The following is a 26,015-nucleotide window of genomic DNA, read 5'->3' on the forward strand; positions in this document are numbered from 1 at the left end:
CTCAGATACCTCCTTTGTCCCACCTCCCACACATGACGTGACCTCACCCAGCATAACTAGTGCCAATCTCTCTTATCATCAACCGATGCCTGGGTTTAGCTCCACTGTACTCGCACCCCACCATACCCCTGTCTGTACATTATGACCTGAATCTATTCTACCACACCCAGAAATCTGCTCCTTTTAATCTCTGTCCCCAATGCACTAGACGACCAGTTTTGATAGCCTTTAGCCGTACGCTCATCCTACTCCTCCTCTGTTCCTCGGGTGATGTGGAGATTAACCCAGGCCCCGCGTGTCCCCAGGCACTCTCATTTGTTGACTTCTGTAACCAAACAAGCTGTGGTTTCATGCAGGTTAACATAAGAAGCCTCCTCCCTGAAATTGTTTTATTCACTGCTCTAGCACACTCTGTCAACCCGGATGTCCTAGTCGTGTCAGGAAGACCACCAAAAACCCTGAAATTTAAGGGGGCGGTGATGCAATCTACTGCAGAGATAACCTGCAGAGTTCTGTCTTACTATCCAGGTCTGTACCCAACAATTTGAGCTTCTACTTTTAAAAATCCACCTTTCCAGAAACAAGTCTCTCAACGTTGCCACTTGCTATAGACCACCCTCTGCCCTCAGCTGTGCCCTGGACACCATATGGGAACTGATTGCCCCATCTATCTTCAGGCAGTGGAAATATTTTTGGGGGATTCAGTTCATTTGCATGGCAAAGAGGGACTTTGCAATTATTTGCAATTCATCTGATCACTCTTCATAACATTCTGGATTATTTGCAAATTGCCATCATACAAACTGAGGCAGCAGACTTTGTGAAAATTAATATTTGTCATTCTCAAACCTTTTGGCCACAACTGTACAAGTCTCTGCTAGGTAAAGCTCCGCCTTAACTCAGCTCACTGGTCACCATAGCAGCACCCACCCGTAGCACACGCTCCAACAGGTATATCTCACTGGTCAACCCCAAAGCCAATTCCTCCTTTGGCTGCCTTTCCTTCCAGTTCTCTGCAGCCAATGACTGGAACGAACTGCAAAAATGACTGAAGCTGGAAGGCATATCTGTTTAACATAACATATTTAAAATAATCCATCTACCTTGAGGATCTGTTTGGACAATTTGCACATTTGGATCAAAATTACTGTTAATTAATTTCATCACTCCTTTAGAATTTCTTTGCCCATGGGAAAAAAAAATGAAGTTTCTTATACTGGTATCATTCACAAGTGAAAATATATAATTCACAAGTGAAAGGCTAATATTGTCACCCATCAGATTATTCTTGATTTAATCTTGTCTTTACATATACTAAATAAAATATGTGTGAAATTGGTTTTGATTTAGAATGGACCATTATCATGCACCTGTCTCGAAACAGGGGCAGCGGGAAAAAATACATAATCTTGATGCATTTAAATAGCGAATGGAGGACACTTTTCCCGTGGTTGAGTTTCATGCCAGCCATGTTGTAAAGATAAATAATGTGCTTAATATTAGGAAAGTTGAGAAATAAATATAGATGGCCTAGCCTATAGAAAGCTGATGGGATCCTCCTCTTTTTATTATTGGCCATCACTCTGTTTTCTAGCGCAATTGCATAACCTATAGAAATGTTGCGCAACATGAGCTCATGGGCTCTAAAGAAGTGCTGGATTAGATTTTCGAATACATTTGCATTGATTGTTATGGTGCGTGAATGAGGACCCAAAAGCGAACTAACGTAAACAGGGCTTCTTTAATAACAAAACATACGTAGGCTCAGATGGACCGGCAGATTCCGACAGGACAGGACAAGGTTGCAGCAAACATGACGATAGTCTGGTTCAGGCATGAATAACACAAACAAGAATCCGACAAAGACAGAAACAAAAACAGAGAGAGATATAGAGGACTAATCAGAGGGAAAAAGGGAACAGGTGGGAAAAGGGGTGACGAGGTAGTTAGGAGGAGACAAGGAACAGCTGGGGGAAAGAGGGGGAGAAAAGGTAACCTAATAACGACCAGCAGAGGGAGACAGGGTGAAGGGAAAGGACAGAAACAAGACACAACATGACAATACATGACATTGATGTCAGAGTGATTGGGACAACAGAGTGGTGAGTACCAGGCTGTTAGCAAGTTTGGTAGGCTACTAATTGTAATGGCTGCTTCCAACTCACACCCTCAAACACCTAGATCCCCTGAGCGCAGCTCACTCTCCAGATCCCAATCAGCTGAATTCTAATCACCTGTTCACACACTATTTAGTTCAGTTCTTTGCACCCCATCACTGTGAGGTATTGTTTGTTTTGTGACACACGTCTTACAGAGCTCTGTTTTTCCCTGTGATTTACTCCTCCTGTTTATGATAGTTTTTGCCTGCTTCACAAGTGATGCCTTTTGCCTATTCCCTTTCTGTACTTTAGCCTATCGGATTTCCTGTTATCTACCTATTGCCTGATATCCCGGACTACGTTATTGGTCTTTCCCTGCCTGTACTGTTACCCTTTTGGACCCCTGTGTATGACCTTCTGCATACCCCTGGACCCAGCTACATGCCTCCTCATGTGGTCCTTTGCAATGAACACCTGCTGCGCCCTGCGCTTGGAACCAGCTCTGTCTCCCCTCGTGTTCATTTCACGAATGACCATCAGCAGCATCAAAGATTGGAGAAGCCTATTTACCGTGACTAAACGGACACATGGAATTTGACTGCCTTCATGACTCATAACCACCAGTGTGGAGTTAATAGTCACCGCAACAGCCCTAGTGGTGGATCTTGGATGATATGAGGCTATTTTGCTTATACATTTTTGCCACGAGTGGATCTTCCAGCAAGACAATAACCCCAAGCACACATTAAAATACAGAAATAAATGGTTAATTGACCACAAAATCTAAATATTGCAATGGCCATCACTGACTCTGGATTTGAACCCCATTGAAACCCTGTGGTTAGAATTGAAGGATATCAAATATGGAAAGATTCTGTAAGGAGGAATGGTCCTCCCAATATGTTCTCCAATCTCATTTAACATTTTTAGGAAAAGTCTCAATGTCATTATCTTTTTTTTGGGGGGGGGGGTGGAGCTGTAAGAGCTACTGGTTGTGCAGGATTTAGTTCCAACTCTATTCTAAACATGTCTAATTTGACTAATCGGCTACTACTCCGGACTTTGATCAGCTGAATCAGGTGTGTTAGTGTGGGGTGTAGAAAAAGCCAAACCCACCCAGTAGCTCTTCATGAAGACAGAAAACTCTGTTAGCCACACTTTCTCTCTGCCCCCCCTCCTTTCTCTCTCTCTCTCCCTCCCTTCTTCCTCAACCCTCTTTCACTTACTCTCTCTTTCTCCCACATACCTTATTTCTTCCTCTTCTCTCTCTCCTTCGTCTCTTCCCACTACCGCTCCCCCTGACCTTCGTTGTGACAGCTGATTTATCGGAGAGTCGGGGAGACACCAGGCGTCGCCTCAGTCATACCCAGTTAATATGCATTGAAATTTAGCACTTGACATTTCACTACCGCACCGCATAGATGGTACTAGGAGAGTAAGGAGAGCAGCGCAATTAGAAAGGGGACAGAGAGGGGGACTGAGGAAGCCAAGATGAAGGGGGAGTGAGGGAGGGGACGGAAATAGGGGGAGTAAGAGAAGGCAAGAGAGAGGGATGGGGTAGTGCAGTTAGAGAGGAGAGAGGTCTCCCAAATTGACTCTGGATTTTCAGACATTGCCAAAATATATGTCATAAAGTAACTATTTGTCCACACTGCCTCCAACATGTAGAGGATATTTCTTCGTTAATTGTATCAAGTTTATCAGGGCTTATACAAAGACGATGTAGTACTTTGAGTTGGAACTCCATTGTTTGATTACATGTAGTAGCTTTATATTGTGTTTTGCATACATTACCCCAACTCTTCTCTGATATATGCACCTGTAATTCACCCTACCATGAGTTCTTAAGATTATCTAAAGATAATAATAGAATGTTAATGATATTGTGATAAAAGTTTGAAACAGTCCCAATGTTTTCCTCTTGATAAAGTAATTCGGCTCAGTAATTTTTTGTAACAATCCTTTTTTAACAATCCATTTTTTACTCTGCATTGCTGGGAATTGGCTCGGGAGTAAGCGTTTCCTGACAAAGTCTACACTTCTTGTATTCGGCGCAAGTGACCAAAATTGTATTTCATTTTTGATTAGAATTGCCTTACTTGAATGTACCTATAAACATTTATTTGGGATAAAATGAATTTCTCCTAGACTTCTTGAAATTATTTAAGAATTTAGCCTTTCAACAGTTGAGACTCTAGGAAGCAGGAAGGAGGGCAGGGTTGTGGAATGTAGGTGAGTGTCTAGGAATGTCATTAATCAGTTTATATTGGTGTTGAACGTCAATGTATGAGTGATAATTTGATTTGGTTTAATGCTCACAACAGAAATAGGGTCTGCTGTAAAGTGTAGACAACGTAAAGGCATTGTAGCACAATATCGATTCTCAATTTTAAGCCATGACAAATCCTTTGGTTGTTGAATCCATGACGCCATGTGGTTAAGTTGCGCTGCCCAGAAATACAATTTAAGGTTAGGAAGGCCAAGCCTACCCAATCATTTGGACAGCTGCAGTTTTTATAACTCATACAAGCCTTCCTATTTTGCCCTAAAAATGTGCCTATTGCTGTATTTAGGCAAGCTTTTAGAGGAAGCATTGGAAACAGATAAAGCAGTCTTGGTAAGATATTCATTTTCACTGGAGAGACCCGACCTGCATCTAGATCTTCAGTGATTTTCCTAATCACAGGGGGAAGGGGGGGGGGGGGGGGGGAGTAGTTCAAAGCATATAGTTTCCCATAGTCTGACGTAACATTAACAGCCAAGTAGTGTATGCTTGTATCAGTCCACTTAAATGCGTAGTTGCCTTTGATGCTTGAGTTTTCAGCACAAATGCCATCATTGCAATAGTTTCAGTAACGTAAATGTTACAGCCTGATGTAGCACCATATTCACCCATTAATTTAAATATATTTTGAATTGTTGTCTCAGCCTCTGTGGCATCATCTGCATATAGAGATATATTGTATTCTTTTGGCCCCACCTGCAGACCATAAATGTTTATCGCACTTTGAATAGCTTTCGTCAGAGTTTCTATACTAAGGGCAAATAAATCTCCTTGACGATTTCCACGTTGTAGCAAAAAAGAATGCAACATATCCCCATTTGTTCTAACATGATTTTGGACTTTCATATATCAACTCTATTTCATGAAGCGCTCCCCAAAACCAAACTAATTTAATGTTGCTAACAGAAAAAAAGTGGCAAGTTTCTCCAAGAAGAGAAGCATTTAGCCTCCACCTGTATGTACCAGGAAGTCAATCGTTTAACTTTAGTTTTAGGGATACAGGACTATGATACGAGATGGTAATGTTATTAATAATACAGTTTTCTACCTGATGAGCTAAGATCTGAGGGATAAGAAAAAAGTAAATCCTAGAGTAAGTGCCATAGGGATTAGATGTTGGGTGTCATTTTTAATGTTGGGTGTAACTTTCTGCAAATTTTAATAAACCCCTGTTCTTCACAGAGAAATGTAACTGCTCTAGACATTTTGAATAAGGGACCATTTTATATCCATGTGTGGATATAAAATGCAATTAAAGTCACTTCCAACTACACAATGTGTATTTGACTGCTTTGCGATCTCTAAGAAACATCTATTAATAAATTGTGGGGAATCATAATTTGGTGCATATACTGTATATTAGCAAAAGTTAAATTAATGCCAAATAATGGGCACTGAATAATAACAAACTGACCCTCTGAATGAGTTACCTTATTTTTCAATGTAAAAGACGTCAGGAGAGAAAAAAGTTGGACCTACCCATTCCCATTTAAGCTTTTTGTGCTCGTTATCTGATAAGGGAGTCTCTTGGAGGAGAGTGAGGTCACAATCCATTTGTTTTAGCTGTGTCAATATTGTTTTCCATTTGACCACATGTATAAGCACTTCACATTATAAATCTGAATGTTATTAAGTGACGTCATTGTCAGTATAAAGTGTAAATATCACTCACTACAGTCCTTGATTTGAATGCACCTTTTCCTTGTACCCATAACTGCAGAAAGAAATGCTATTTTGTTTCTCAACAAACAAAACAGAGCAACAAACACACAGAGGAACAACAAGAAAATCAACACTAAAGGAGACTGAACAGTGAAATTAAAAGAAGAACACAGGGTGGTGTTGTGTTCTTTAAACAAAGGGGGATCCTCACAACACTCAGTAGAGGGGCAAATGTGGAAACAAAGTGACATTTCAGGCTATATTATAGCATATCTGACTTCAAATTCCACTTCAGCGACCTATCGTTTCAGGTTAGCCAGGATGCAAAAAAAAAAAGAGAGGAGCCCGTAAATGGACCAGCATGGATGAAACATTCAATACACTCATATATAGCCAATAGCATATTAAATGTTGTTCTAACTCAAATAATATTATAAGAAAATGTATAATAATATGCAGGCAGGTAAAGTGACACTCATTCCAAAGCAGGTTGTCCTAAACAGTACATTTTAAATGTTGGAAATGAAATGTAATCCAAAAGCATTGCCTAAATCAGTAAATAATAATCAATAATCAATAAAGGGTCAGCAATTTTAGGATAATATTTACAGTAACCTACACTTGGGTAGCCTATATGGAATTGACATGAAACAACGTAAAAATATGTCTCTTTAATCTATAGCACAGATAAAAGGGGAATGATGAAAGTAGGCTGTACCGTTTTTCTAGTTTAAATAAAATACCATCCAGACAAGCTGTAGGTTACCGATTGCTGAATAAGTCCAGCAATAAGGTCCCAAATATTAGCATAAACCCAAATAGTTTCTAGTCCTTATGAACAAGGGGTCGCTTTAGTAGTCAATGTGGATTGGAAAATGTTCCGCGGTAGATTTAGGCTACTGCTTGGGCCTTGAGTCCTTCTGACTAGCCCAACAGTTTGCCACATACTGTACTGTAGTCTGTATATTTTTTGGACCCTTTCGTCAAATCTGGAAGGTGGTGTAATCCCAACGGAGCGCAGGAAGTACTCGGCATCAGGCACAGAAGATGTGGGTCTTGCTCTCATGGGTGATACGCAGCTTCGCAGGGAACATCGGAGAGTATGTGATGTTTTGGCTGCCAATTCTCAATTGATCACATTATAATATTTTATTTTCTGCAACAGCTCAGCAGTATAGTTTCATGTTTAAAGTTTCAAATAATAGCCATTGAAGATAGATGTGCGTTTGTCCTTGTAGAATGTTCTCCCTTGGTTTATCGACAGCTGCATTATCTCGTTTCATTTAAAAGCGCCTGATGATAGTGCTTGACCTCTGTGTTTCCTCTAAGGTGCAGGCGTGACTCTGTGGGCCTTCTCAATGACCAGAGGTGTAGCAGCCTCGATTTCCAAGACCTCGCTCAGCATCTTGTCCATAAATGTAGACATGTTCTGCCCCCTTTCTGCATTGGTTTTGACCACAAAAATGAGATGAACCTCCACCATCTCGGTCTCTGTTTCAGCTGTAATGGCAATCTTTACCATCTTGAGGAGTTGGGGGTCGGTGAACGGCTTAACCACGGTGAAAATATATTCTGTTTGATGCTGTGTTTCTCTTGAATACTTATCCTTACTCTATCCCCAGTCCGATTTAAAGGTCAAATATGTACTTTTAACTTGTGAAAGTTAATTTAGGCAGAAATTCACAGCCTTCCCCCCAGAATACCAAAACCAAACATAACTATGTAATCGGTAGCTTATCAATAGTTTGTTGATAGTAGAAAAATGTATTTCCAAATACATTCTAAAATACATTAAATGATTGCACATTTTGCTGTGTTACAGCCAGAATTCAAATTATATATAAAAACAATTCTCTACACACAACACCCCATAGTTAGGACATTTAAAAAAAAAATGTTTTTGCAAATGTATTGAATATGAAATACAGAAATTGCAAATTTACTTAAGTATTCACACCTCTGAGTCACACCTCTGAGTCAATACTTTGTAGAAGCACCTAAGTCTCTAATAGCTTTCCACACCTGGATTCTGCAACATTTGCCCATTATTCTTTTCAAAATTATTCAAGTGGTTGTTCAAATTGGTTGTTGATCATTGCTAGACAACTATTTACAGGTCTTGACATAGATTTTCAAGTAGATTTAAGTCAAACATTTTACTCAACCACTCAGGAACATACACTGTCTTCTTGGTAAGCAACTCCAGTGTAGATTTGTCCTGTGTTTTAGAGTATTGTCCTGCTCAAATGTGAATGAATCTCCCAGTGTCTGGTGGAAAGCAGACTGAACCAGATTTTACTTTTTTTTATCCTGAAAAACTCCCCAGTACATAATGATAACAAGCATACCAATAACATGATGCAGCCACCACTCTGCTTGGAAATATGGAGAGTAGTACTTAGTAATGTGTTGTATTGGATTTGCCCCAACATAATATGTTGTATTCATGACAAAAAGTCAATTGCTTTGCTTCATTTTTGCAATATTACTAATGCCTTGTTGCAAACTGGATGCACATTTCAAAATAATTTTATTATGTACAGGCGTCCTTTTTTTCACTCTGTCAATTAGGTTACTATTGTGGAGTAACTACAATGTTGTTGATCCGTCCTCAGTTTTCTCCAATCACAGTCAAAAATATGCTACCGTGCTACAATATATTTTGTATATTGTTCTTGACACATACCAAAAGCACTAACACACATTTAAATGCGTTTAAATGAATACAAAAATCACAACACACATGATATACTATCGGACACGTAGTGAGTCTATGTAGTGACTCCATGCTTGACGAGATCAACAACGGGCAGAACTTAACGTGTACCGGGTCGTTTCGCAAAATGAGTGCCATTTGCAAAATGATATCCCTTTAATATGTTACGTAGACATTATGCACCAATATTGCATTTTAAAGCCTGTTATATGAAATGAAGTGCACTTTAATATAGACCAAATGGAGAATTCAATAAATATAATTTTCAATGTGAATAAACACTTGCCAAAGTGCCAATATTTTGACATGTCCCTCCGTGCAACCTCTGTGGGTCCATGTCGTGTGGTTAATTATTTTTTGTGTTAAAATGGAGCAAAACAGATGATTTAATAAAAATAAATAAATAATATTGTTTTGTATATGAAAACAAATAATGATGTCGATTTTGTATATGAAAACAAATAACGATGGGGGCAAGTAGTTTGGGTAGCCATTTGATTAGGTGTTCAAAAGTCTTATGGCTTGGGGGTAGAAGCTGTTTAGAAGCCTCTTGGACCTAGACTTGGTGGTCCGGTACTGCTTTCCATGCGGTAGCAGAGAAAACAGTCTATGACTAGGGTGGCTGGAGTCTTTGACAATTTTCAGGGCCTTCCTCTGACACCGCCTGGTATAGAGGTCAGGATGCACCCCTGAGTGGCCCCCGTGTTAAGGATCAGCGTGGTGGATGTGTTGTTACCTATCCTTACCACCTGGGGCGGTCCGTCAGGAAGTCCAGGATCCAGTTGCAGAGGGAGGTGTTTAGACCCAGGGTCCTTAGCTTAGTGGCAGGAAGCATGGCCCCAGTGATGTATTGGGCCGTACGCACTACCCTCTCTAGTGCCTTGCTGTCGGAGGCCGAGCAGTTGCCACACCAGACAGTGATGCAACCAGTGCTCTCGATGATGCAGCTGTAGAACCTTTTGAGGATCTGAGAACCCATGACAAATATTTTCAGTCTCCTGAGGGGGGATAGGTTTTGTCGTGCCCTTTTCACAACTGTCTTGGTGTGCTTGGACCATGTTAGTTTGTTGGTGATGTGGACACCAAGTAACCTGAAGCTCTCAACCTGCTCCACTACAGCCCCATCGATGAGAATGGGGGTGTGCTCAGTCCTCCTATTCCTGTATTTCACAATCATCTCCTTAGTCTTGGTCATGTTGAGGGAGAGGTTGTTGTCCTGGCATCACATGGCCAGGTCTCTGACCACTTCCCTATATGCTGTCTCATCGTTGTTGGTGATAAGGCCTACCACTGTTGTGTCATCGGCAAACTTAATGATGGTTTTGGAGTCGTGTCTGGCCGTGCAGTCATGAGTGAACAGGGATTACAGGAGGGGACTGAGCACGCACCCCTGAGGGGCCCCTGTGCTAAGGATCAGCGCAGGCATTCCACATTTAACCTCACGCACGTGAAAATCGAAATATCAAGTTATTTGGTTTTATATGCAAAAAAACGAGCAATTTATATTTTTTTCACATTGCTGATTCCTCATTTTTAACACAAAAACATTATCACACGTACATGGACCTCTGTGTGTTCAAGGGATATTTTAACCCACTAACCCCCTAAAATACTCAAAGTTTGCACCATCATTGTAAAGCCCTAGTTATTGTGTTGCTTTGCCAAAGTTATTTTTGAAGATTATTATTTATTTCATGTGATTAGCGATTAATTTACGTATTTCCCTAATTTTAAGCTCCATCCTGTTACTTGAATTGAACTCTCGTTTTAATATGATGAAACTATTCCTTTTTAAATATTTATTTCCAAAGAAACATTGAAAATCTGATAAAATCTGTAAAAGCAGGTTCTACTCTTTTTGAAAATGTAAAAAAAAAAGAGTAGAAAACGGAATGAAAAACTGAATGGGTCGAGCCTAACACGTCAACCCTGTTACTCATCGATAGACAGGCTATAAATGTTTTAACAATTTAAAAAAATGTGTGAATCTTGCATTTACCCTGCCTGTTGCACACAAGCTTCCATTCCACCCGCCATAAGGTAATTCATGGCTGATTTAACCACTTGATTACGAACGCACCATAACACCGCTAACCATCCACTGTAAAGCCGTACAAGCACAAGACGTAGACCGACACTTTGACACTCAATCCTTTTCATTATTTAATTAAGCTGAAGAGAGCACTTACTAATAGTCTTATTTTTTTTACCTCTTTAGATAGGAAAACTTGATTTGTATTATATTGAACATGTGCTCTTATGACAGAATATTAACATTTGAACAACATTTGAAATCGTAGGTCATTATTTTACACACCATCACAATTTAAATTATATCACTGCAAAAGTGTTGGCTTGGTGGCACAAAAAGATGCTCTCTATTCATCAATACGTAAAGAGTAATTTAAGAAGCAGAATTAGGAACTGCTTTTGCAACCCTGTAAACTAGATGTATTGGCCATGCATTTCTGAAATATTGTCAGACATTACATGCATTTGAGCAAATATGCAAATGTATCTACATGTATTTGAAACACATTTTAGGTGAAGTTAAATACTGCATATTGAAATGTATTTTCCATACGGGGAAGCGGAGGAGGAGATGGAGAAGTAATGTAAAGGGGGGTGAGACTTAGCATTACTGACCGGTGGGACGTCCTCCCCTATGTTGGTGCTGTAGGGTAGGTTGGTAAAGATGGGGTCCATGTCCTGAACATCAGTGATGGTGATGGCTAAATTAGATAGACTGGACAGAGGGCGCTTCTTATCCTGGTCCTGAGGGAGAGAACAGACACACACAAGCATGGTCACCCCTGGGTCATGTTCATTAGGAAAAAAAACAGACATAAACATGGACTTGCTCCTTTTCTTTTAAAGTTTTTAAACCTTAGCCCTACTGAACAAAATCCTGACTTCTCAACAATATACCAACATTTCCATGCCATTCTCAGTTGAATTTTGTTTATTTACACTAACCACAACAAAGTAAAATAGACATTAGACAAGATGGTTATGCTTGTTACTTCATAAAATCTATGTTTAAGTTTGTTTGTATTTTGTGTATCCCCTCACCGTGGCATTGACAGTGAGCTGGTAGGCCGATGTGGTTTCATAATCCAGAGCCCTGGTGACAGTGACTGTACCACGGGCTCCATCGATGGAGAAAAAGGAAGAGGGGGGCTGGAAAGAGAAGAGCACACTGCCCCCCGTGCCTTGGTCTGGGTCTGTGGCATTCACCTGGTACACTGAGGTGCCCACTGGAGTGTTCTGCAACACAGAGAAAGACAGGCACACAGGTTGGCATGAAGTCATATTTCTATAGTTTGAGGGGTTATTTAAAAGGTGGATGGCTATGTAGAAATAATGGATGGAGACAGATTACTGTTCTGCACATTTAAAGGGGGGCTGAACTTCCTGATTTGGCCTCGGTTATCAGCTTGCTCATTAAGAAATGCTAGTGGCCATGACTGAAGGCAAACAAGAGTTGTCTTGGGGGTGTAGTTTGATGTGGATGTTTCTTGGGTGTGTCTTTGCCATTTAATCACAACAAACAAGTGCAGTTGTGAGTAGTGACAGTGAGGTAAGCTAAGCTAGCTTTGATATGTAGAGAAGTTTAGAAGATGAGGACTTCTCCCCTGACTGACTTACCATCTCAGATGATCTGTTAATTCAGTTCTATGTGTAGGCTAAAGCCTGCGCTGACCTTGTGTTTAGCCAACCTGACAGCAGCTAGCTAGCATAACTTGGGTATAGCTGCAGCTGGCTAGCCTATCTAGCCAGCTGATACTTATCTGTCAAAGCACAGTTATACCATGATAGCAAGAACCACTGTCTGGAATGTGTTTCATGAGACACTCCTCCTTCACACCTTGCTACCAAAAAATAGCTTGCAACTTGAAGTTTCATCACGCCATGTAAAGATGCGTTACCGTGGAAAATATATCAACTGCTAGTTGAATGCCCGGTTTTCAGTCAGCTCAGTGGTCCTACAACACATTATCTAACTGGCTAGTTTTTCTCATCTCTCCTTATGTCCACTGTAAGAACTTTCCCAGGGCACACATCCCAGAACTACTAATATCCAAACAGGAGTAGGCTACATGTGGAGCAGGCTGGCATTCATTGAGATAACTCATGTGCTGGAGGCAGTTCTACAGAGAGGTCACTAGCTGGAACAGCCACAAAGTCATGAAATATGACATTTTAAACATAACAGTAACCCTAAACTCTAACCTTAACCACACTGCACTTAACCACACACTAACCCTAACCTTACATTTTTGTTTTCTAAGTTCTGAATCCATGGCAAGACTCAATACAATAAATGCCAACCTGCACATATGGACATTGTACAAATGCCATCCAGCTTGAGTATAGATACATTTATCATCAAAAATCCAATGGGTGTCTTCAAGTTACAAAGACAAAACATGTTCTGATGTAAATATCATATTGATGTGCTTATAAAGACAGCATGCTAACACTTCACCTAGCAAATTAAAATAAGTTGTGTATGGAGTACAACTTCAGCTGTAGACATTCTATGTCTATTGTCTATTTAGAATATTCTATTGTCTATTCTAAAGATTTGGCTCACTCCCTGTTGCTTTGCACATTTGCTCTGACTTCGGGCGGTGCATGTTCCCGGTTGCCTCAACTCGGGTGCAGATCTGATATGCAGGGGATCCCCTTCCTCAGGAGTGGAGAATACACTCCTGGGTGGTTTCCCAGATATAGGAGAGGTTTGGCAGAGCCAACGTAGGTCTTTACGCATCAACTGTTGGGACAGTTGGCTCTGGTAACAGACGCTCTGGTGCACCAGTGGCCTCGGACCCTCCTTTATGTGTTTCCGCCAGTGGTTCTGATTCAGCCGATGTTGGATAGGGTGTGCCGGGAGGGCTTATCATTAATTATTGTGGCTCCCCGTTGACCCAGGCAGCCTTGGTTCGCCTTTTAGATGGAGACCCATGGCAACTCCAGTTGCGCAGGGACCTGTTGTCCCAAGCACATGGAAAGATTTGGCACGAGAGGCCGGAGATTTGATTCCTATGGACCTGGCCACTGAGAGGGCCAATCTGATGACTAGGGGTTTACCTTCGAATGTTAATGATACCAATCAGTCTGCAAGGGCGCCCTCCACGAGATGGCTGTATACGTATAAGCGTTTGAGCTCTGGTGCCAAGAGAAGGGGCTTGATCATTTTCAGTGGTTTGTGAGGGACATCCTTATGTTCTTACAGGTGCTTTTCGAGCAGGGATGCGCATTCTGCACATTAAAAGTGTACATGGCCATTATCTTAGCATGTCATGTGGGAATTGACAGAACCACACCTGAGGCACATCCCCTAGTGGTGCAGTTCTTGAAAGGTGTATGTGGTCTCAGACTGGTATCTAAACCTATTGCACCAACACGGGACATAGCAATGTTTTTGGAGACGCTGGGTGTGGCCCCCTTTGAGCCTCTGATGTCAGTGGATCTGAAGATCCTCTCCTACAAAATATCCCTGCTCATTACTTTGGCCTCGGCTAAACATGTTGGGGACCTCCACGCGTTACCCATACACCCGTAAGGTGACATTGAGTCCAAATGTAGCCTTCGCTCCAAGAGTCATGGCTATATCTACAGGTCCTTAGCGTTTGAGCTATTTCCCTTTCAACCTCTTCCTTTGCTTCTGAAAAGCAACAGAGGTTTTTTCCCTGTTTCCGGTACGAGCTTTGCACACGTACATTGAACGAACCCGGGATATCCAGTTGTGTAACCAGCTATTTGTCTGTTCTGCTAATCCAAGTAGCGGCAGGGCGCTCTCTAAGCAGGGTGCTCTCTCTCTGGCATTTAGCAACCAGGAGCAAGGTTTACCTAGCTGTGTATGTGCTCACTCCACCAGAGGTCTGGCAGCATCTTGGGCGTTGTTTAAAGGGTTGACTATAGGAGATATGTGCTGGGGCGAGTTGGGCATCACCACACACTTTTGTGTGGTTTTATCGCTTGGATGTCACTTCTCTAAGTGTGCTTACAGCTGGGACAGGGGAAAGTAACTTGGCAGCGTGCCGTATCCGCAATACCCAGATCACCGCATCAGGCAGGGTTTGGTCTGGGTGGTCTGTTGTGGGTCATTATGACTATAACTACTGTTCCCTGGAACCAGGGAAACAAGGTCCAACACCTGTTTGGCCCCGCACTGCCCGTTCCTGGGCTTGGTGAAGGGTGTTATTAAATTGAAGGAATGAGTCCATGCCTCACGCGTATCAGCAGTGGAAGGCAGGGCTTCGTATGAGGCATGGATTTTATTGGCCTTGTCAGGTACCATTGTAGATCCTTCAACCGAAGTCGCGAGAGTGCGACTCCCCATAGTATGTTATCCCTCGTTTAACATTACATTTTAGACGAAACTGACTTCATGAACAAATTATCCTATTTACACGTTGTAGTCAATTTTGACAATATAATAAATGTTTCTGACTCATATCGATGCCACATAGGCCTTTTTCAAAAGGAAAATGTGTTTTTAGGGGCAGTTTCTCTTTAATGATGAACAGTATCCCAACTAGTTCCTCTTTCTTATCAACTCAACAACTGACCTCATATCAGTCTCATTCTGAACATTGTAATATTCTATAAATCTGCACAAACCCCAGTCTACATGATGACTCAGCTTACACAAATTGGCTTAATTATTTATTTACTAACTAACGAAATAATCACACAGAAATACATACACACACAGTATAGTTTTTAGGGGCAGTTTCTCTTTAATGATGAACAGTATCCCAACTAGTTCCTGTTTCTTATCAACTAAACAACTAACCTCATATCAGTCTCATTCTGAACATCGTAATATTCTATAAATCTGCACAAACCCCAGTCTACATGATGACTCAGCTTACACAAATTGACTTAGTAAATAAATAATTAACTAACGAAATAATCACACAGAAATACATACACACACAGTATAGGTTGAATTGATTACCAACATAATGTAATGAAAAGTCCCCAATGGACGAACCCGATATGACAGCTTATTACACAATGAATGGGGTGGGGAAAGAAAGAGTGGGAGAAGGAAAGACAAAGGATCGTGTATACAATTCAATAATACGCTCATCGTAAATATGGATATTTAGCACCCTAACAACCGCTCATTCGGATTTAGAAAATCAATGTGCATATTTACGCTTGTATGTTTTTGTCATCTCTGCCTATGGAAATTGCCCGATCAGTCTGTGACGAATAGTTTGACAGAAATTCTCTGGTTGTGTAAGTCTCTGGTTGTCCACCAGAGGTCACCATGTCCTTAGTAGTTGTAGTAGTAGCTTTCTTTGTTCTGGATGTGTCCGTTTACCTGGATACATCAGACGTTCCAATGGTCGTTTGATAGGGTAATGTTATCTTTTTTATACCCTGATGAAGACAGCTTGGCTGTCGAAACGTTGGTAATTACATTTTTGTATCTGAGCTCCTAGAGTGTGCGGCTCTCTTTTATTTTCAAGCTTTCTACTCCGCTAGCCAGCACCTCGCCTAAATAGGTGTGCGTTTCTTTTTCTTCTAGAATGTTATTTTTTTCTCATCTTCGGTGTCCTTGTCTAGTTTAAGAGGGCCTTGTAGTTTTAGACCATTTGTCACGTATTCAGCTCACGCTGCACGTATACAGGTTTAGTCATTTTAAACAATTTTACACGCCAGTAACAACCCGGCAATGTACTGGTCTTATAGTTTTAAACCATTTGTCAGCCATGTAGCCATGCTATCAGGCCAAATGTACATTTTGTTAGGAGTCCTTTAATGCCCTCACCTTGGAGGGCGGTTCCATCATGTTGCCACAATGTCTGTGCTCACGTGGGAGGGGTTACTGACTTGGCAAAAGTCTATATGAAAAACAATTATCTCATTTAGAAGGCTAAAATCACATTTCAGCTTCTCACAAATAGTTTCGTATTTAATCACATAGGTTCCACAACATTTAGATGTAAATCTGATAACTGGGATGTATACATTTGCAGAATTACTGTTATACAATCCTTAATGATATCACAAAACAACTGATTTGACATTATTATTGTTTGGAGCCCCACCAACCATTTCCCACATTATTTACGTTAGACATATTGTTTCAATATCCAACTTTCTGATGTTAAAGTTTTGAGGCAGAGTTTTTCTCTACACACAAAGGATTTTGGACTTCTCCATACTGCAGTGAATGAGAGAGGAAGTTTATCATTAAAGTCCTAGAACTGCCCCCCCCCCCTCCTCTCTGGTGGGAGAGGGGGGGACTCTCTTTGATCCTCACCCAGGAGGTAAAGTCATGACATCAGTGTGTCATGGAAAGAACAGGTGTTCTTAATGTGTTGTTTACTCAATGTATGTGAAAATTGCACATTTAGGTTTTGTAGTAAAAAAGATAAGAGGAAGAAAATGTTTCCAATTACATCATTGGTGTGCATTGTTTGATTTTAACCAATTATGAGTTGGCATTTGTATTCGGTCATGTTTCCAGTTGCCTTGTCATGATTAAAAGCGATGGTTCGCGCTTTCAGATTTGAGCGAATGCTGCCATCAATCCATGGTTTCTGGTTAGGGATGGTTTTAATAGTCAGAGTGGGTTCAACATCACCGATGCACTTGCTAATAAACTCGCTCAACGTGTCAGCGTATACGTCAATGTTCTTGTCGGAGGCTACCCGGAATATAGCCCAGTCCATGTGATTGAAGCAATCTTGAAGATTGTCAGACCAGCAATGGATAGACCTGAGCAAGGGCGTTTCCTGTTTTAGTTTCTGTCTATAGGCTGGTAGCAACAAAATGGAGTCATGGTTAGATTTGCCAAAGGGAGGGCGGGGGAGAGCTTTGTATGCATCGCGGAACTTAGAGTAGCAATGGTCCAGAATGCTACCAGCTCGTGTCGCGCATTCGATATGCTGATAGAATTTAGGAAGGCTTGTTCTCAGATTAGCTTTGTTAAAATACCCAGCTACAATAAATGCAGCCTCAGGATATAAGGTTTCCAGTTTACATTGAGTCCAGTGAAGTTCTTTCAGGGTCGTCTAGGTATCTGCTTGGGGGGGGATTTACACAGCTGTGACTATAATTGAAGAGAACTCTCTTGGTAGATAATGCGGTGGGCATTTGATTGTAAAGAATTCTAGGTGTAGGTGAACAAAAGGACTTGAGTTCCTGTATGTTGTTATGTTTACACCATGAGTCGTTAATCATCAGGCATACACCCCCGCCCTTCTTCTTACCTGAGAGATGTTTGTTTCTGTCATCCCGATGCATGAAGAAACCGGGTGGCTGTACTGACTCTGACAACATATCCCGAGTGAGCCATGTTTCTGTGAAACAGAGAATGCTACAATCTCTGATGTCTCTCTGGAAGGCAACTCATGACCTAATTTCGTCCACCTTGTTGTCTAGAGATTGGACATTGGCGAGTAATATGCTCGGAAGCGGTGGATGGTGTGCTCGCCTTCTAAGTCTGACCAGTAGGCCGCTCCTGCGGTGACCGCGTTGTTTTGGGTCGGCCTCTGGGATAAGATCCCATGTCCAAGGTGGAGGTCCAAACAAAGTATCCACTTCGGGAAAGTCATATTCCTGGTCGTAATGTTGTTAATTTGACGTCATTTTTATATCCAATACTTCTTCCCATCTGTATGTAATAACACTTGAGGTTTTCTGGGCTAACAATGCAATAAATAATACAAAATAAAACAAATTACTAAGGGTTTCCTAAGGACATGAAGGACATGACATCTCAGTGCCATTCTGTAGGATCATTATAGCGCTTGATGGTTTTTGCTACTGTACTTGAAGAAATGTTCAAAGTTCTTGAAATTTTCCACATTGACTGACCTTCATGTCTTAAAGTAATGATGGACTGTCATTTCTATTTGCTTAGTTGAGCTGTTCTTGCATTAATATAAACCTTGTCTTTTACCAAATAGAGCTTCTCTGTATACCACCCCTACCTTGTCACAACACAACTGATTAGCTCAAATGTATTAAGAAGAAAATAAATTCCACAAATTAACTTCTAACAAGGCACACCTGTTAATTGAAATGCATTCCAGGTGACAACCTCCTGAAGCTGGTTGAGAAAATGCCAAGAGTGTGCAAAGTTGTCATCAAGGCAAAGGGTGGCTAGTTTGAAGAATTTCAAATCTAAAATATATTTAGATTTGTTGAACACTTTTGGTTACTATATGGTTTTGATGTCTTCTCTACTATTCTACAATGTAGAAAATAGTAAAAAAATAAATAAAAACCCTTGATTGAGCAAGTGTGTCCAAACTTTTGACTGGTACTGTAGAAACACTCGATTTTCACATATGTTGAAGTCGGGGTGGTGCTGAATATAAGGAATATATAACCCGTGATAAGAACAATGATCTGCTATGCAGGTGTTGGTTATTTACATGATATGTTGGATGTATAACTTTGATGGAACTTTCAAATTGGGGAGCGCTGCTTGTATGGTCATTCACTAAGCCACACCCATCCCACCTGCATTCCTAGCCACTGTAGGAATAAACACAAACACTCCCCTGTCGATGCAAAGGAGTTTGTCAGCAAACTTGTAAAACATGTTCATTCATTGGAATTATATCTTACACTGAAACATAGGCAAATATCTCCAAACTCCCAAATACAATAGAAACAAAGAAACCCACACAAGCACGCACAGCCACATCCACACACACACGCATAGGTTCCTGGTCAGGAGCAGTAGATAGTGACCACATAGGGGAGAAGGGTATATGTGAACACCCCTCCATATATATGCGGCTTTCTTTGTCTGTCTGCTGTGTTGCACCTCCCACCAGAGGGTGTGTGTTTCTGTGTATGCTACTCAGCCCATATCAGTTGTACTACAGGGGTATGCGGGAGGCCAAGGACCATTGTCCAGGAAACCCAACAACACACATGCACGCACACACACTATCAGTGGTCGTTTGGGTGTGCTGTGAGGCCAAGGTTCATTGCCCAGTGAACACAACAGCATAACACAGGTAAAAGAAGCTGACTGGCTGCCTTTGTCTACATCCTCTAACATCACTGCCTATCACTCCACCTTACCCGGCCAGCATCTCACTATATATCTCTCTGTCTCTCTCTCCTACTCCTAAACTCTCTCTCTTTCTCTCAGTTACACACACACACACACACACACACACACACACACACACACACAGATGTGCGTACTCCCTCTCTCTTTAAGTCCTACATCCCTCCCTCCTGTCCTCTTGCAGGAAGGCAGACATGCATCAGTAGTGCTGATGACACATCTGTCTCACTGGATTAAGGTGCCTGTGTCCTATTGAGAGAGGGTTGGAAAGATATATATATATATATATATATATATATATATATATATATATATATATATATATATATATATATATATACACAAACAGTGGGGCAAAAAAGTATTTAGTCAGCCACCAATTGTGCAAGTTCTCCCACTTAAAAATATGAGAGAGGCCTGTAATTTTCATCATAGGTACACTTCAACTATGACAGACAAAATGAGAAAAAAAATCCAGAAAATCACATTGTAGGATTTTTAATGAATTTATTTGCAAATTATGGTGGAAAATAAATATTTGGTCACCTACAAACAAGCAAGATTTCTGGCTCTCACAGACCTGTAACTTCTTCTTTAAGAGGCTCCTCTGTCCTCCACTCGTTACCTGTATTAATGGCACCTGTTTGAACGTGTTATCAGTATAAAAGACACCTGTCCACAACCTCAAACAGTCACACTCCAAACTCCACTATGGCCAAGACCAAGGAGCTGTCAAAGGACACCAGAAACAAAATTGTAGACCTGCACCAGGCTGGGAAGACTGAATCTGCAATAGGTAAGCAGCTTGTTTTGATGAAATCAACTGTGGGAGCAATTATTAGGAAATGGAAGACAAACAAGACAATGTCGACGATCTGGGGCTCCACGCAAGATCTCACCCCGTGGGGTCAAAATGATCACAAGAACGGTGAGCAAAAATCCCAGAACCACACGGGGGGACCTAGTGAATGACCTGCAGAGAGCTGGGACCAAAGTAACAAAGCCTACCATCAGTAACACACCACGCCGCCAGGGACTCAAATCTTGCAGTGCCAGGCAAGGTCCCCCTGCTTTAAGCCAGTACATGTCCAGGCCCGTCTGAAGTTTGCTAGAGAGCATTTGGATGATCCAGAAGAAGATTGGTCAGATGAAACCAAAATATAACTTTTTGGTAAAAACTCTAATCGTCGTGTTTGGAGGACAAAGAATGCTGAGTTGCATCCGAAGAATACCATACCTACTGTGAAGCATGGGGGTGGAAACATCATGCTTTGAGGCTGTTTTTCTGCATAAGGACCAGGACGACTGATCCGTGTAAAGGAAATAATGAATGGGGCCATGTATCGTGAGATTTTGAGTGAAAACCTCCTTCCATCAGCAAGGGCATTGAAGATGAAACGTGGCTGGGTCTTTCAGCATGACAATGATCCCAAACACACTGCCCGGGCAAAGAAGGAGTGGCTTCGTAAGAAGCATTTCAAGGTCCTGGAGTGGTCTAGCCAGTCTCCAGATCTCTACCCCATAGAAAATCTTTGGAGGGAGTTGAAAGTCCGTGTTGCCCAGCAACAGCCCCAAAACATCACTGCTCTAGAGGAGATCTGCATGGAGGAATGGGCCAAAATACCAGCAGCAGTGTGTGACAACCTTGTGAAGACTTGTAGAAAACGTTTGACCTCTGTCATTGACAACAAAGGGTATATAACAAAGTATTGAGATAAACTTTTGTTATTGACTTATTTCCACCATAATTTGCAAATATTTTTTTTTTCTTTCATTTTGTCTGTCATAGTCGAAGTGTACCTATGATGGAAATTACAGGCCTCTCTCATATTTTTAAGTGGGAGAACTTGCACAATTGGTGGCTGACTAAATACATTTTTGCCCCACTGTGTGTGTATATATATATATATATAAGACAGAGATGTGTAAGAGAGAGAGGAAGAGGTAGAGAGAAATAAATAAGGGGGAAAAAATATGAATGGTGGTAGTGGGGGGATAAACTCCTACTCTGAAAGTAAAGGAGGACTTTTTTGGATGTCATCGGGCATCGAATCCGCTGGATCAATCAATCATGATTTAGTAAATCCACCTTCCACACAGGGAGAATCAATCCATCAACAGTGATCCCATAAAACACCTTCACAATGCAAATACAACAACAAATGCCATATCTTACAGATCCCCTAACACATCAACATATTTTTGCTTTGTCATTACACATTATGCAGCTGAAGTAAGTAGCAGGCAAGCCACATTTCGACATGGCCACTGTGAGTGTCCCAAATGTGTGCAGAGTACTTGCATGGAGTGTTTAGATATATTTGAGAGAGTGTGATCATTCATATTTGTGGAGTGCAAGTGACTGTTAAGGGAGCGTGGAGTGTGTACGAGATATGGTTGATATCCTTTTCCCTTCCTAAAGCCTGACAGTCTGTCTCTATCTCTCTCCACACAGCAGCCTGTAAACAATGTCTCATTAACACAACTGCCGCTGCGGCTCAGTAAATAACCACAACACACACATCAGTCAACATGTAGTTTCAGAGCTGGGAGTGGCACAGTGAATAGTTCAGTAGTTCAGAGCTGAGCACAATTGTCCAGCTAAGTTGTGTGGAAGTACTTATGTAAGAGAGAGAAAAAATTAATGCCTCTAATAACCATGAGAAATCTGTAATACAAAAGGGGCCTCCATTTATCTTTCAACTGGCCTGGCTGCTCTATAATGTGTAATAGGGCAGTAAAGCCCCCTTCTTTTCCACCAGCCTCCCCCTCTACTCGACCTCAGCCGCTCTAGATGTAGCAGCAAAAGACTACTTTCTCCCCACCCACTTATAGAGAGGTGGGGAATTCTGGAGACTCCATGTCTCCATTCTAGTCTAGGGAGGATGGTGGAGAGTCCATTGGGAGTGGGAGCTGTCTGGCTGAATAACTTTAGGAAATCCAGCCAACTTGACACAACTGTGGGAAGCATTGGAGTCAACATGGGCCAGCATCCCTGTGGAACACTTACAACACCTTGTAGAGTCCATGCTACAATGAAATGAGACTGTTCTGATGGCAAAAGGAAGGGGTGTATGCTCAGCGTAATATATATATATATTTAAACATACACAGTTGATGTTGGAAGTTGACATACACTTAGCTTGGAGTCATTAAAACTAGTATTTCAACCACTCCCAAAAACTATAGTTTTGGCAAGTCGGTTAGGACATCTACTTTGTGAATGAAACAAGTCATTTTTAGAACAATTGTTTACAGACAGATTATTTCACTTATAATTCACTATATCACTATTCCAGTGGGTCATAAGTTAACATACACAAAGTTGACTGTGCCTTTAAACAGCTTGTACAATTCCAGAAAATGGTGTCAAAGCTTTAGAAGCTTCTGATAGGCTAATGGACATCATTTGAGTCAATTGGAGGTCTACCTGTGGATGTATTTCAAGGCCTACCTTCAAACTCAGTGCATCTTTGCTTGACATCATGCAAAAATCAAAAGAAATCAGCCAAGACCTCCACAAGTCTGGTTCATTCATGAGAGCTATTTCCAAACGCCTGAAGGTACCACATTCATCTGTACAAACAATAGTATGCAAGTATCAACACCATGGAACTACGCAGCTGTCATATCCCTTTGGAAGGAGACGCGTTCTGTCTCCTAGAGATTAACGTACTTTGGTGCGAAAAGTGCAAATCAAGTTGGAGTTTTAATAACTCTAAGTGTATGTAAATATCTGACTTCAACTGTATATTTATATATTTGCACGCACACACACTGAGTGTACAAAACATTAGAACTGACTCAATTCGTCGGGGCATTGACTCTAAAAGGTTTCAAAAGTGTTCCATTGGGATGCTGGCCCATGTTGACTGCAATGCTTCCCACAGTTGTGTCAAGTTGGCTGGATGTCCTTTGGGTGGTGGACCATTCTTGATACACACTGGAAACTGTTGAGAGTTAAAAACCCAGCAGCGTTGCAGTTCTTACTTACTACTTACTACTTTACCCCATTCATTTAAATATTTTGTGTTGCCCATTCACGCTCTGAATGGCACACATACTGTACATAATCTTGGTGGTTCCAAACGTATTCTATTTAGGAATGATGGAGGCCACTGTGTTCTTGGGGAACTTTAATAATGGTTGGGTTGGCGCCCCCCCTTGGGTTGTGCCGTGGCGGAGATCTTTGTGGGCTATACTCAGCCTTGTCTCAGGATGGTAAGTTGGTGGTTGAAGATATCCCTCTAGTGGTGTGGGGGCTGTGCTTTGGCAAAGTGGGTGGGGTTATATCCTTCCTGTTTGGCCCTGTCCGGGGGTGTCCTCGGATGGGGCCAGTGTCTCCTGACCCCTCCTGTCTCAGCCTCCAGTATTTATGCTGCAGTAGTTTACGTGTCGGGGGGCTAGGGTCAGTTTGTTATATCTGGAGTACTTCTCCTGTCCTAATCGGTGTCCTGTGTGAATTTTAAGTATGCTCTCTCTAATTCTCTCCTTCTCTCTTTCTTTCTCTCTCTCGGAGGACCTGAGCCCTAGGACCATGCCCCAGGACTACCTGACATGATGACTCCTTGCTGTCCCCAGTCCACCTGACCGTGCTGCTGCTCCAGTTTCAACTGTTCTGCCTTATTATTATTCGACCATGCTGGTCATTTATGAACATTTGAACATCTTGGCCAGCCAGAAGAGGACTGGCCACCCCACATAGCCTGGTTCCTCTCTAGGTTTCTTACTAGGTTATGACCTTTCTAGGGAGTTTTTCCTAGCCACCGTGCTTCTATATCTGCATTGCTTGCTGTTTGGGGTTTTAGGCTGGGTTTCTGTACAGCACTTTGAGATATCAGCTGATGTACGAAGGGCTATATAAATAGATTTGATTTGATTTGATTAGTAAGGAAACATTAAAGCACCATCTTGTGGTTCATTTAGGAGATTCTGAAATGTGAATATGGCAGTAATAAGCATGATGATAGGCTCATATGTAAATTTTCTTGATTAAAGAAAATAGAGTACATAATAGTACGAAATTGATTCGGGACAATGCTTTGTGCCTGTTTGAATATAAATTGCCCTACTTTTTGCCTTAGGGTCATGAGCTCACCTGTGGATTGTAGTTGGTCTTTTTAGATTTGTCCCACATGTCCAGAATGGCATTTATGTCTGTCCAAATAAGCAGATGGAATAAAGTTAATTCTAACAATATCCTGTTCAAAAAATAAAAACCGTAGGAATTTGGAGCATACACATGAATAAAGGCAGTTTTCTTTCCATAATGGATACATTTAAGGAATGTGATTCAGCCTTGGTCTTTGCCTTTACCAAGGATGGTGATTTTGAGTTTCCTATGTATCATCATGGTTACACCTTTAGTTTTGTTTGGGGCTGAAGGAAAAAACAGCCAGTTTGTACAAATTGTTCTCTAATTTACAGTGCCAGTCAAAAGTTTGGACACACCTACTCATTCAAGGGTTTTTCTTTATTTTTACTGTTTTCTACATTGTAGAATAATAGTGAAGACATCAAAACTATGAAATAACACATATGGAATCACGTAGTAACCAAAAAAGTGTGAAACAAATCAAAATATATTTTACGTTTAAGATTCTTAAAACCCTTTGCCTTGATGACAGCTTTGCACACTTTTGGCATTCTCTCAACCAGCTTCACGTGGAATTATTTTCCAACAGTCTTGAAGGAGTTCCCACGTATGCTGAGCACTTTTTGGCTGCTTGTCCTTCACTCTGTGGTCAGACACATCTCAAACCATCTCAATTCGGTTGAGGTCACGGGATTGTGGAGGCAAGGGCATCTGATGGAGCACTCCATCACTCTCCTTTTTGGTCAAATAGACCTTACACAGCCTGGAGGTGTGATGGGTCATTGTCCTGTTGAAAAACAAATTATAGTCCTACTAAGCGCAAACTAGATGGGATGGCATATCGCTGCAGAATGCTGTGGTAGCCATGCTGGTTAAGTGTGCCTTCATTTCAAAATAAATCAGACAGTGTCATCAGCAAAGCACCCCCACACCATCACAACTCCTACTCTATGCTTCATGGTGGGAACCACACATGCAGAGATCATCCGTTCACCTACTCTGGGTCTCACAAAGACACCTCAGTTGGAACCAAAAATCTAAAATGTGGATTTATTAGACCAAAGGACAGATTTCCACCGGTTTATGTACTTTGCTCGTGT

At 41.4% G+C, this 26,015-nt stretch overlaps 1 protein-coding gene across 1 annotated transcript in view; it reads right to left on the reverse strand.

Moving 5' to 3' along the window:
- Positions 1 to 26,015, reverse strand: part of LOC110492868 (cadherin-23) — a 582,104-nt gene that overhangs the window by 361,109 nt on the left and 194,980 nt on the right. Inside the window, exons 7-8 of the mRNA XM_036946709.2 lie at positions 11,834 to 12,028; positions 11,408 to 11,536 (exon numbers count right to left, since the gene is read on the reverse strand). Of these exons, the coding sequence (XP_036802604.1) occupies positions 11,408 to 11,536; positions 11,834 to 12,028 (324 nt within the window). The remainder of the gene's footprint in view (positions 1 to 11,407; positions 11,537 to 11,833; positions 12,029 to 26,015) is intronic.

The sequence above is a fragment of the Oncorhynchus mykiss genome, chromosome 16, assembly GCF_057628025.1.
Source record: "Oncorhynchus mykiss isolate SJ-2025 chromosome 16, ASM5762802v1, whole genome shotgun sequence".
Classification (NCBI taxonomy): domain Eukaryota; kingdom Metazoa; phylum Chordata; class Actinopteri; order Salmoniformes; family Salmonidae; genus Oncorhynchus; species Oncorhynchus mykiss.